General features: G+C 40.5%; 1 protein-coding gene across 2 annotated transcripts in view; it reads left to right on the forward strand.

Annotated features, from left to right (window-relative positions):
* The first annotated feature begins 219 nt into the window (after positions 1-219).
* Positions 220-14,058, forward strand: part of ACER3 (alkaline ceramidase 3) — a 149,880-nt gene continuing 136,041 nt past the window's right edge. The window contains exon 1 of one of the 2 annotated variants that reach the window (XM_029956694.1): positions 220-441. In XM_029956694.1, coding sequence (XP_029812554.1) covers positions 339-441 — 103 coding nt within the window. In that variant the 5' untranslated portion in view covers positions 220-338. The remainder of the gene's footprint in view (positions 442-14,058) is intronic. The other variant, XM_029956695.1, reaches the window with a different exon arrangement.

Below are 14,058 nucleotides of genomic sequence, written 5' to 3' on the forward strand. Positions count from 1 at the left end.
CAGGGGCGTGTCTGGGCGGGACAGGCAGCCTGGGTAACCGTCGTCCCGGTGACCCGATCACAGCCCTTCCCTGGGAAAAAGGGGGCCTGAGGGGAACCCTTGGGGCCTCGGGGTGGGCGGGGCGCCGGCAAGGCGCGAGAGGCCTGGAGGCACCGGTGGGCGGGGACTCCCCGCCGGGCACAGCAGCTGACGGCGCCGGCCCCTCCCCTAAGGGAGAGCGGGTGGGCGGAGCGTGCGGTGGGCGCGAGAGCAGGGCCCGAGCCGGCCTGGGAGCTTGCCGAGCTGAGCGCAGCCAGCGGAGCGCCTGGGCGGCGGCGGCGGCGGCGGCTGCGTGCGCGATGGCTCCGGCCGCAGACCGCGAGGGCTACTGGGGCCCCACGACGTCCACGCTGGACTGGTGCGAGGAGAACTACGCGGTGACCTGGTACATCGCCGAGTTCTGTGAGTGCGGGCTCCCGGGCCTGAAGCGGGAGGCAGGGAGGGAGGGCGCCGGTCCGAGGGGAGACGGCGAGTGAGGAAGGCGAAGGGCGGACCTGGCCGCCGGGGAAGGCACCAGGCCTGGCTAGGGAGGTGGAGTGGGGAGCCCCGGCCTGGTGGCAGGAATGGGAGCTCTGCCGAGGAGGGGAGTGGATGGGGGAATCAGGGTGTCCGGTGAGGCGTGCCGGGGTCTGGCCGGGTTGGGGATCGGAAGAGAAGTGGGGAGCCCCCCGCTGGACCTGAGGGAGGCCTGAGGGGCAGAATGGGGATGGGGATTCCTTTATGACGCGTGGAGTGGGGCAGGCTGGGGCGGCCGTAAAGGAGGTTGGGAGAGTGGAGAATTCTGCTCTTTAGAATGAGGGCCTGGGACACCTGCTCCTACTGTTGCTGCCACCACCTTTGGCCTAAGGGTACAGGAGAAGGGAACAGGTCCTTAGTCTTACCCCAGACGTGAAAACTTCCAGGTCTTTTCCTTCCTCTTTATCTGTTCCCATAGGACCTCTTTGGTCACCTCTAGGGAAGGTGTCAGGCTCACATGAGCACAGGGGACCAAGTCCCTGTGCCACTCTGCCTGCCTCCTTTTCGACTACCTAAGGGTCAGGGTTCATCTGAGGACCCTGCTTCCACTGATAGCACCTTCTGAGGACTTGGGGAAAATCCTTCTCCAACTACTTGCCCCTGACAGGCACCAAATGTCCCCTTGAGTGCGTGCGTGCGTGCGTGCGTGCGTGTGTGTGTGTGTGTGTGTGTGTATTTCCCCGGCTCTTACTCCACTAGGTTGGGAGAGCACAGGAAAAATCTGCCACTTCTTTTATGCACTACACTTGGTTAAGTTTTGAGAGCACGATGTTTGATCCTTCTTCTGGTGCCTACCTGTTTCTGGCAAAGTAGGGAGAATACTGTTTTGGTTTTTACTGCCTTCTTTATATTGGCCTCACTTTCTCGGGACAGGAAGAGACTCCTCTTAGCTAACCTTCCCATTGGTGGGGCCTTTCCCCAGGCATTTGTTTGGCTTTGTAGGGAAGAGGCAGGAGTTTCATGCCAGCTGATCCCCCTTTATACTCTTCACAGTAGTTGACTAAATAAAAAAAACTGACCTCTTTAGTGTTCAAGACTTTAAATCAGCCCTTTTAAACCATGATTTAGGCTGAGAGTCACATTTCCTGAACTACCAGTTTAAAGTAATTATTTTTATATAATAATGGAGGAATATGGGCAGAGGGATCATTCGTAGTATAATTAGGTGGCAGCCCAAATGTTGGCAAGGAAGCGCTTTGCCAATTTGTTGTTAGATCATGTTGGCAAGCCCACACCTGGTTCAGATAAGGCCCATGAGAGGAAGGGACGTAATTGTGCTTTCTGAACAGGAAGTGTGTAACATGGAAGAGTGACATGAGGACATTGCCATAGTCTTCATACATCATATGGACTGTCATGTAGAGCAGTTCAACTTCCAGATTTCTCTAGAATGTGGAATTAGAGTATCTGGATGGAAACTACCAGCAAGGGGAGAGAGTTTGCTTCAGCATAAGGAAACTTTTAACCTAAAGGTAGTCATGGAATGGCTTGACCGGAGGTGCAGGTCACTCGAAGTGCTGAAACATATATTACTGAACTAACAACTCACATAAGTATTTTATGAGGAATTATTTAGTAAAGAAAAGGGGTTGGCTTTAGTTGACCGTTAGGTCCTTTGCATATGTATGGGTGGCTGCAGTTGATAATGGCTCATCGGTTAGAGCCTAGGATTAGAATCAAGAGAAAACTGACAGTTAAGTCATGTGAGCTCTGAGAACGCAAGATACTACTGTTCCTCCAGATAGCTATGAGAAGTGGGAAATGGCTTTTGGTCTTAATGTCCTCAGAGGAGGAAACTGAGCAGACTGCAGGGCGGGTTTTGACATAAGAATCAGGGGTTGCAAGAAGAGGGTAAGTGAATGTTGGCTGCCCTTTGCACATGTGCCTTGGGAGAAAATTATTTGGAGGAAGTTGAGGTCAAGTCTTATTACCCCGGATTTAGAGGGTATCTGTCAGTTTTTGGAGTAAGAGAATTTGATCTTTGAAGAATATGCTGGTTAATCATGATATATTTAAAACAAATACAATTATATTATTGTGATATTTACGTTAATGATAAGAATATTAAAGATAATAGTGATGATAATAACCATATCTAAGTGCTTACTGTGTACCACACTTTGCTAAGCACTTCCTCTTCTCTCTTTCAGCCTTTGCCTAAGGTGGCAAAAAATGGTGTAGGGATGGTGTTCGAGTTGAGGTCTGATTCTAAAGCTACTATTCCATACACTGTCACACAGGTTTGGTCCCTGCATGCAAGGAATAAGGACAGGTGAAATAGAATACTGTCACAAAGGACAGATTGAATAATTATTCACGAACCCTGTCTTTTAGCACTAGGCTGTGTGTATTTTGAGCAATAAAAAGAGGAGTTTGGGGAATTGCACGTTCAGTTGCAGCAGCAGTTAGTCACTGAAACACCTGAAAACCTGTCTTCTTAACCATCACCCAAGATCATTTCAAATTCCTTTGTTTTTTTTTTTCCATTTTTTTTTTCCAGATTCCTTCTTTATTTGAGCAGATTGTAAAGGCAGAGGTTTTCTCTCTGGTCGTGAAATAATATTCTCCTTGATGTGCCAGAAGCTATAGGTCCACTCTTTATGGTAGTGTGGGGCAGCACAAAGGATCTTGCAGGTTAAAACCTGGCAACGTAGTCTTTATAATCAATGGGAATATGATTGCTTTGTGACCTTGAAAATTTTTTGTCAAACATTATAAACTCTCTTATTGTTGGTTATAGTTATATAGAGAAATGGAAAAATAGTAAAACTAATATTTAGTATACTATAATTTAAAACATTAAAAACATTGAGAATTATAATTATAAATAATTATATAATAATAATATAATTATTATAATAATGTATTCTTTCTTTGTAAAGGAACTTATCAAGAGTAGTTTGAACTATGCTAGCCTTCTTGTCTTATAACTTACGGAATGAGTATTTTTCTATGTCTTGATGAATTGTCATACCTCTTTCTAAGTTTGGATCAGCTTCTAACATTTTACTCTTTGCACTTTCAGTATTGTGGAATATCTCGGAGAGTTCTTTAAAAATTTTTTTTTAATGTTTGTTTTGTGAGAGAGAGAGAGCGCAGGCACACACACACCCACACCCACGCACACGCGAGGGGGGAGGGGCAAGGAGGGAGGGAGATAGAATCCTAAGCAGGCTCCAGACTCTGAGCTGTCAGCACAGAGCCCAACATGGGGCTCAAACACAAACTGTGAGATCATGACCTGAGCCAAAGTCAGACATTTCACCAACTCATTGAGCCACCCAGGTGCCCTGAGAGTTCTTTTAAATGCAAAGTTTTTTTTGCTAGTGTCACTACTACTAGTCCATCTTCATCCGTTTCTCACATCCACTTTACTCATTTATGTTGGTAAGTTTGCCTTCATTAAAGTTGCATGTCTAGAGTCTCTGGAATGGCGGCAGTCAACATTGTCAACGTCAGCTGTTTCTTCAATAACTCCGTTTATGTTTGATTGGAATTTCACTTCCAACACTATCACTTTTTGTTTCTTTGCTACACTTTCATCATTGTTGTCCATTTCCCTCTTTTGATTGTCCATTTATGTAAAATATCACCTACATTCATCACCAGAGACAACTCAGCTACATGCTTTGCTGTCTGTACATGAACTGATTAACAAATGTGCAATGATGTCTTATTCATTGTTGGAAGTTTAGGCAGTTGGGGCACCTGGGTGGCTCTGTGGGTTAAGTGACTTTGGCTCAGGTCATGATCTCAAGGCTCATGAATTTGAGCCCCGCATGGGGCTCTGTGCTGACTGCTTGGAGCCTGAAACCTGCTTCAGATTCTGTCTCCTTCTCTCTCTATGCTCATCCCTGGCACATGCTCTGTCTCTATCAGGGATAAATAAACATTAAGAAAAAAACAAAACAAGTTTAGGCAGAGAGTTATTTTTCTCTCAGCACTTTATACATATTATTGTCTCCTGGCTTTTATCGTTGCCGATGAGAGGTCCACCAACAGCTTAATTTTTGTTCCTTTGCATTTTCTTTTGTCAAATCCAGCAAGAGACTTTGAAAGAAGTGACTTTTCAGATCAGTTAGGCACTGATTGTGAATGTATTTCTATTATTTACATAGTGATTTGTGGACTGAACACCTAGTAGTGAAGTTTGCACTGTATTCAGTCACTCACAGTTAATGTACTGTGGTAACTGAAATTTGAATTGTGTTGTTGGATTGGAATTATTTACCTACACTGTACTAACTGGAATTTGTGCATATTAGAACTCTTTAAAGTGATGGTTTCCTGTGTATTTCTATTCTTGACAACATTCCTAGTGAGTAGGGGGTGGAATTCCCATTTTATTGATGTGAGAACTGAGTCTTGGGAAAGTTAAGTAACTTGCTCAGCATCATGCAAGTATTAAGTGACAGAAATGGTATTTAAATATAGGTCTGACAATTCTTTCTACTAAGACATAGTTTCTGTAGGAAGTGGAGTTTCAAGCACTGTTAGTTTCATGGAAGAAATGTTACCCAAAGGGAAGTGGGAGGGAAGCCTATGTTTTCGTTATGGCCTCAGAGAATTACCCAGATAAACTATATTGTATAGAATACAAAACTATATAAAGTCACCTCTGTTCAAGGTGGCTGATAGGCCAGTAGGGGTGTAAATAAGTACTAATAGGCATTTTCCATTTTTAAGGGAAATGCATTACTAAAAATTTATTTGAAAGAAGAATGTTCAGGAATTGATTGTATTATGAATGAGGCTTTATTGGAAAGCCAAAAAAATAAAAGATAATTTCTATATCTCTGTAGAGGCTACCTCAGTCTGAGGGGGTAACTTGGTTAGTAAGACTTTCATGAATGGGGAGAATGGATGGTAACTTCCGATAGGACCATCTGGCTCATCTCCCTTTTGTCCTTGGGCTGGAATGATTCAATCTGGATAGTTATCATCCCTTCTTCCCATCCTATTGATAGGAATTGGGCAGAAGCAAAGTAGGACAACCTTCAGTTTTTATACCATTATTATGGGATTTGCTTAGATGAGGTAAAGGGGTTTTTCTTCGACACAGAGGCTTTAACCAGCCTCTCTGCCATACACATATGCCACTCAAGGCATCTAGCTGGTTGGGGTCGAGTGCTGCCTTTCTTGTCCTTTCCTTTTTGCCAGCCCCCTCCTACCCATCTTCTCTGAATCATAGCCTCAAGTAGGTGAATATGCTTCAGGCTTTTGGTCCTGGGTTTCTGTGGGCTGGCAGAAGTGATCCTCCTGTCACCTAAGGAAGGCAGTCATTTTCCTGATGGTATTGACAGGCAAGCAGCACTGCCTCACACATAGCTCAAAACCATAAGTCAACTGAAGAATGAAGGCCAAACCAAGGGTCAAGTTCCTTGTACAAAAAAATTTAGATTTATTATGTACAAGTCAAAGACTGCCAGTAAATTGTTTCAGGTGCTGTGATGGATGCATATATGTAGTGCATTGAAATACAATGAAGGTTGCTCATTAAGAGGTTGAAGTATAAAAGCTTTATATAAAGTGTTAATACTGGAAGAACCGCCGTACAGTTTATTTATAATTTTTTAATTGTGGAAAAATACACATAGAATAAAATTTACCATTAAAAATTTTTTTTAATGCTTTTTATTTATTTTTGAGAGAGAGAGAGAGACAGAGCGGTCAGGGGAGGGTCAGAGAGAGAGGGAGACACAGAATCCAAAGCAGGCCCCAGGCTCTGAGCTAGTGGTCAGGCTTGACGCGGGGCTCGAACCCACAAACCATGAGATCATGCCCTGAGCCGAAGCCGGATGCTTAACCAACTGAGCCATGTACAGGTTAGTAGTGTTAAGTACATTCATGTGGTCTTGCAGTCAATCTCTAGAACTCTTCATTTTGCAGAACTGAAACTCGTTTCCATTAAATAACTCCCGATTCCTTCTTCCTCCCAGGCCCTGGTAACTACTCTTCTACTTTCTGTCTCTATGAACTTACTCTAGGTATTGCATATAAAGACAGTGCTGTCTTTGTCTTTTTGTGACTGGCTTATTTAGCATAGTGTCTGTGTAGTTCAGTCGATGTTGTAGCATTAGTTAGAATTTCCTTCTTTTTAAAGGCTGAATAAGATTCCATTGTGTATATGAGCCACATTTTGCTTATCCATTTCTCTGTTGATAGACATATGGATTGTTTCCACTTCTTGGCTGTTGTGAATAGTGCCACCATGAACGTGGGTGTACAAATATGTTTTTGTGACCCTAAAATGGAATTGCTGGATCATACGGTGGCTTAGCAGCTATTTAAACACATTCGTTAGAAAGAAATCCATTTATTGTTTTCTTTCTTGGGTCCCATGGATTTATTATTATTATTATTATTACTTAAACTGTAATTTATTATTACTTATATACAAGTTGTTAATGTACTTTGTCACCATGTTAATTAAATAAAGGTACGTGTAACTGTCAATCAGAGGAGTTGTAGTCAGTTACCCACACCATATTGATCCACGTGAGGTATGTAATGTATTGATATAATTCTAGGCCAAAATAAAAGAGCATAATATTTTCATTGGAGCCTTATTGTGGATAAATGGGATTTTTGAAATATCGAAAATAGTCAGTAGCTATAACAATAGCTAACATTATGAGAGTTAATATATGCAAAGCCCTGTGTGTGTATGATCTCATAAGAATCCCTATTATAATCCTTATAGTGGCTTTTTGAAGTGAGATGCTTGTTAGTTGTCTTATTTTATGATAGTAGAAATTGAGGGCTCCTACAGGGGTTAAATAATTTTGTACAAAGTTGTTCACTTTGCAAGTGGCAGAGCCAGGATTTGAATTCACACAATCTGACTCTAGGGCACATTCTCTTTCCTTTCTCTCTTTTTCTTTTTTACTTTTAAAATTAACTTTTTGTGGGGCTGCTAGGTGGCTCAGTCGGTTAAGTGTCTGACTCTGCTGTCAGCACAGAGCCCACTTTAGATCTTCTGCTCCCCTCTCTCTCTGCCCCTCCCCACCTTTCAAAAATAAACATTGAAAAAAATTAGATTTTTGAGGAAGAAAGTACTTAAAATGCATCCATTTTAAATGTATAGCTTGAAAAGTTTTGACAGGTATATATATCTATGTAACTACCATTGCGGTCAAGATGTCGATTTTCTAGCATCCTAAAAAAGTTACCTAGCAGAGCACTCATTTGTAACCACGTAGTATACTGCTTGATCTCTGAGGTACTTACTATTATAATCCTAATTTGCAGTTGAAGACATTAAAGTTTAGGAAGATTGAATAACTTGCATAACTTGCCCTTGGTCACACACTTTTTTTTTTTAATGTTCATTTATTTTTGAGAGAGAGAGAGAGACAGAGCATGAGCGAGGGAGGGGCAGAGACAGAGGGAGACATAGAACCTGAAGCAGGCTCCAGACTGAGCTGTCTGTCAGCACAGAGCCCAGCATGGGGCTCAAACTCACAAATGAGCCGAAGTTGGACACTCAGCTGACTGAGTCACCCAGGTGCCCTCCTTGGTCACACACTATTAAGTTTCAGAGCCTAAGTGATCCAAGAGATACGTTTTTAATAACATACTGTGTTGCCTCTCTCCATTACTAGTGAGTCCAGAGACCTCAGATTGGGTACTAGTGGTGTGATCCTCTCACTTTACATGTAAGGAGAAAGACCTTGAATATTGAAGTGATTTGCCTAAGATTATGTTGCAAATTAGTGGTAAAACCTACACCAGAATCCATATTCAGTAGTTTCTCAGTAAGGGAAATGGTAGCTGCTGAGGAACATGATGTCAGTGTTGTTGGTGTCATATTGTTAATGAGTTACTAGATCATAGGACTTCCTCAGAAGGAAAAGAGCTCCCAGTGAACTAATTTTTGTGGTGAAGATACCTGACATCTCTAGTGTGCCTTACAGCAGGGCCTCTCAGAGGCGTGTGTGCATGTTAATTACCTTGAGCTCTTGTTAAAGTGCATGTTCTGATTAAGTAGGTGTGGAATGTGGCCTTAGATTCTGCATTTCTTATCAGCTCTCAAGTGATTCCAGGGCTTCTGGTCTGGAGCTATACTTGGAGAAACAAGGGTTCAAGTTCACAAAACATGTTTAATTCTTATTTTCCTGTGACGTGTAGGTGTTATCCTTGTTTGTATATAAGGAAACCAAGTTCAAAAGGATAAGTGATTCGTTCAGGATCATAGGGCTGGTACTGGAACCTATGTTTCTAACTTTGAAAACCAGGTTAGGTGTTGAACCCCCCCCCCACCCCCGCCCAACAGACTGGAAACACTGCATGTGAAGGAGAGCTTGAAAATGATTATCCTGGGTAATAAGCACAATTGAACTTAAAATTGGACTTACCACTTTTTCTTTCAGAAACAGATTTCATTCAAATTTGCTCCTAATAGTTTTACCAAGCTCAAACCAAACCACTTTTTAGACTGTAAGTTAGTAATTAGCACTGAGTAATACTTGAAGGCTAAGGGCATATTGAAGTCTCATCTTGACTTAGTTTTACTGTCAAAGAGACTAACTAGGAAGAATTGTCATTTGGTAGCACATGTTGGAAGAAATGATAGATTTTTATTATTTAATGGAGCAGTAATTGGTGTGTGGGTAAATAAGAACAAATATCTCAAATAGTAATTTGGGGGAACTTTACCAAGCCAGAATACATAGAATAGTGAACATTTAAATGAAAGTCTTGTCCAGTGTGTTATTATCTCCAGTTAAAATTTTAAGTTGTTTTCTTTGATTTTGGGTTCACCCTGTTCCCTTGTCAACTATTTCCAAAACCCCTGGCCTGGAGAGTTTTAGGTAGTGCAGAGGGCATTTTAAAAGAAGTAGAGGGATGGAGACATTTTCTAGGACCCAGCAAAATGATGATGGGGTGCCTCAGTGGCTCAGTTGGTTAAGCGTCTGGCTTCAGCTCAGGTCATGATCTCACAGTTCCTGGGTTCGAGCCCCATGTCTGTGCTGACAACTAGCTCAGAGCCTGGCGCCTGCTTCAGATTCTGTGTCTCTCTCTCTCTCTGACCCTCCCCTGTTCATGCTGTCTCTCTCTGTCTCTCAAAATTAAATAAAAAACAGGAAAAAAAAAAAGGATCATTCTGTGTTATATAGTTGTGGCCTCCTCATCTGTGACAGTTTTCTGTGTGAACTTGGCTAGGCTTTCATATCACTTATTTAATCAAATACTAATCTAAGTGTTGTTAGGAAGGTATTTTATAAATGTGATGAACATCTACAATAAGTTGACTTTAAGTAAGATTATCCTCAGTAATGTGGGTGGGCCTCCCTGAGGTGGGCCAATCAGTTGACAGGCCTAGAGCAAACTGAGTCTGGAGGAAGGTTAAAACTTTTTTGGGGGGACGCCTCCTCCTTGATCTAATTGATCCTTGCTTTAGTGGACCTTCCCTCCCTTCTCTTTTCTTCCCTTTCATCCTTCTTTCTTTCATTTGTTTGAATATATTGAGAATATACCAGAAGTTTTAGATGTTTTCAGTGGGATTGCTTCTGCACATGATGTTCCTTTGTTGTCATTTGTAGCTGTGTTCTCTCAGTGGATACCGCTCTATTATTATTATTATTATTTAATCTTTATTTTAAGTAGGCTCCTTGCCCATCATGGGGCTTGAACTCACGATCCTGACATCTAGAGTCACATGCTCTAACCACTGAGCCAGCCAGGAGCCCCAGTGGATACCTCTTTAAACCTTGGTTGATTCCTCCTTACAGAGTTAGGTGCTTGTGGGAGGACTTTCTATTGACAGAAGGATACAGGCTGAATTCTAACACGGCATGAAAACCCCCTTTTTAAAAATGAATATTTTCATAACAAAGTCAGAAGAATTTTGCAGCAAATAGCTGTTCAACTATTGCCTGGATTCTACTATTAACATTTTATTATGTTTGTTTTATTACATGACTATTCAGTTGTTCATTTTTCTATCAGTTCATTTTATTTTTTGACACATTTCAAAGTAAATTACAGACATCTTTATACTTTCTCCTAAATCCTTCAGCATGCATATCATCAATTAAAGTTTTATTTATTTTTCCTTTGGAGGTAACATTTATATTTGATATAATGCACTGATTTTTAGTGTATATTTGCTGAATTTGAGGAAATGCAAACATTTGTATAGCCAAAACCTCTATTAGAATATGGACCTTCACCATCAAGTGAGAAAGTTCTTCATGCCCCTCCCCTGTTAATTCTCACCTCCACCTTCCCCTTCTCTCCAGGGCGACCACTGTTCTGATGTGTTCCCCACACTATAGATTAGATGCTTCTGTTCTAGAACTGTATATAAGTGGAATCAAACAGTATTTACTGTTTGGTATAAGATTTTCTTTTTTCTAAAAGTTCATTTATGTATTTTGAGAGAGCACGCATGCATGTATGCACATAGGTCAGGGAAGGGGCAGAGAGAGAGGGAGGGAGAGAATCTAAAGGAGGTTCTGTGCTGTTAGGGCAGAGCTGGACAGGGGCTCTGTCTCCACAAACCTTGAGGTCCTGACCTGAGCCAAAGTCAAGAGTCAGATACTCAACTGACTGAGCTACCCAGGCACTCCTGCGTGAGACTTCTTTCACTCAGCATAATGTTTTAGAGATTGCACCAACGTTGCACGTATTGGTAGTTCCTTTTTATTGCTGAGTGGTATTCCACTGTATGAATATACCACAGTTTATTGATTTACCTATCGACGATTTTATATATATATAAATTATATATATATTTATATATATAAATTTCATATATATGAACATTCTTGTACAAGTCTTCTGGTGGATATGTATTTTCATTTCTCATAGGTAAATACTCAGGGTTAGAGTAACTGGGTCACAGATGCTTGTGTGTTCAGTTTTATTAGACACTGCCAGACCTTTTCTCAAAGTCAAGGTTGTAATGTTTTACCTTCATGGCATGTCCTCCACTTCCTCACTGACATTTGGTTAGTCTTCAGTTTTTGCCATCCTGGTGGTTGTGTGCTTTAGCTCCTTGTGGCATCCAGTTTATTGTAAACTCTTCAGTCTCTGTTCCTCCTTTTCCCTGTAATTCCTGTTTTCCCTACTTACACTGTACTCTTGCCAAAGATTGTTTATGTATCACATTTATATTCCTGTGTACCTTTCATTGTACATGTTCTTCCTGTGAGAGCTAATAAACCGTTTTTATTATTTATTTATTTAATACATTGTTTTTGAAGGCCATGAAGTTTGGGGGTGGTTTGTTATTCAGCAACTAGTAAATGAAACAGTGTCTAAAGTTGAGTTTTGAGCAATTTTGATTTCTTGTTGTGTAAACTCAGTGAATGCTAAATTACACCACATTTTTTATTCTTAGAATGAAACTTTTAAAATAATAATAAAGTTTAATATAGGCGCTCTATCTGAAGATTTCAAAGAATTTTTATAAGCATCATTTTTTTTAATCCCTGTAATGTACTCGTGAGACTCAAAAGAGGTATTTTACCCAATGAAAGTACATAAGTACTTCAAGGTTGAAATAATTCAGTTGCATGACTGGAAAAATCTTTGACTCATTATAGGTGTGGACTCTCTTAAAGTTCTTTAACTTTTCAGAGCAAGCTGCTTTTAACAGCAAGAGGAAAGACTGAATGGACTCAGAAAACAAAACAGAACTCTAAAAATTATGCATGTTAAAATCTTGATACTATTGTAAAAATTGTTTTGTGACTGGAAGTCATTCATTTATTCATTTATACAAAATGATAAAGGAGACATTCTAGTGAGATAGTATTCTCAGAATGAAATATTACGGTTTTAGGCTATTTTACCGACTGGGTAGCAATCACTTCACCACCCTTCCCATCCTACTTTTAAAGTTAACATAAGGACAGTCTGGTTTTGTTGTCTGAAATCCAGTCGGTCACTGGAGGTCATTCCGTCTTGCCAGTCAGATGGATGTTCCCAGTTCTTTCACTGCACTAGGAGTGTCCAACTTAAAGCTGGACAGTTGAAGAGAATTATGACCTTGATAAAGGAGGACTGTTCTTTGGTTAAGAGTATTTATTCAATAAAAATTATAGCCCCCCTCTGCCTTTCCCTCATCCCATATTCTTCCTTTTTCTCCAGAGATCCTAGCTTTTTATCACTGTGCATTCCTAAAGAATATACTGTTTAGGTTTGCTTGTTTTAATTTTACGTAAGTGGAATTGTACTATATATATATATATATGGGTGTATATATGTATATTCTTCAACTTGCTTTTTTCACTCAAATTGTGGTGAAATATGTATCATCCATGTTCCCAAGAATTATCTCTGTTGATGGATTACCTGTAGTTCATTTTTTTTTTACTGTTTAGAATTCCACTATATGAACATATTGATTTATCCATTCTTCGGTCATTGGCTATTTTGTTGTTTTCAGGTTTTTACTATTGCAGATAATGTTATAATATTTTTGTACATCTTCTGGTACACACAGATTTGAGAGTTCTTGTATCTATTGAATAGTATAATGCCTAGATTGTAGGGCATGCCCATATTCTACTTTTACTAGCTCTGAAGTGCTCAAGCTTTTTTGTCTCGTGACCTCATTTATACATTTAAAAATTATTGAGGACCCTGAAGAGGTCTGTGAGTTAAATCCTTTGGCAATTACTGTATTAGAAGTTAAAATTGAAAAGATTTAAATTTTTTATTAATCTATTTAAGATTAATGCTTGTGAGATATGAGATATCACCATGTTGTATCAATTTATTCCTGTTTATTTAAAAAAATTTTTTTTCAAAAGATTATGCTTGTTATCTCCACACCCACTGGGATTTAACCAGTTGTTTGTATCAGTAGTGTATTCCTTTTAATTTAATATTTAAAAATAATTTTAAAAGATTATTTTTAAATTAGCTCCATACCCATCGTGGGGCTTGAATCTACAACCCCAAGACCAAGAGTTGCATGCTGCGCCAACTGAGCCTGTCAGGCACCCCAGTGATTTGTTTCTTTTTATTGCTGAGTAGTATTCCACTGTATGAAATATACTAGTTTGTTTATCCATTGTCCTATCGATGGACTCCAGGACTATTTCCAGTTTTTGGCTATTTTGAATAAAACTGCTGTAAACATTTTTATAGAAGACTTTTCATGGATATATCTTTTCTTTTCTTTTTAAGTTTATTTATTTATTTTGAGGGAGACAGCATGAATGGAGGAGTGGCAGAGAGAGAGAGAGACTGAGAATCCCAAGCAGGCTCCACACGGTCAGTAAGGAGCCCAACGCAGGGCTTGAACTCACGGAACTGTGAGGTCATGACCTGAACTGAAACCAGGAGTCCAATGCTTAACTGACTGACCCATCCAGGCGTCCTAGCCTGGACATACATTTTCGTCTTTCTTGGGTAAATTCCTAGGAGTGGAATTGCCAGGTCATAGAGTTGCTTTATGTTCATTTTTTAAGGGACTACAAGACTTTTTTCCAAAGTGATATCTCATTTTATTATAGAAGTTTTAGGTGCTCCACATCCTCAACAACA

This window comes from Suricata suricatta, chromosome 11 (assembly GCF_006229205.1).
Source record: "Suricata suricatta isolate VVHF042 chromosome 11, meerkat_22Aug2017_6uvM2_HiC, whole genome shotgun sequence".
Lineage (NCBI taxonomy): Eukaryota > Metazoa > Chordata > Mammalia > Carnivora > Herpestidae > Suricata > Suricata suricatta.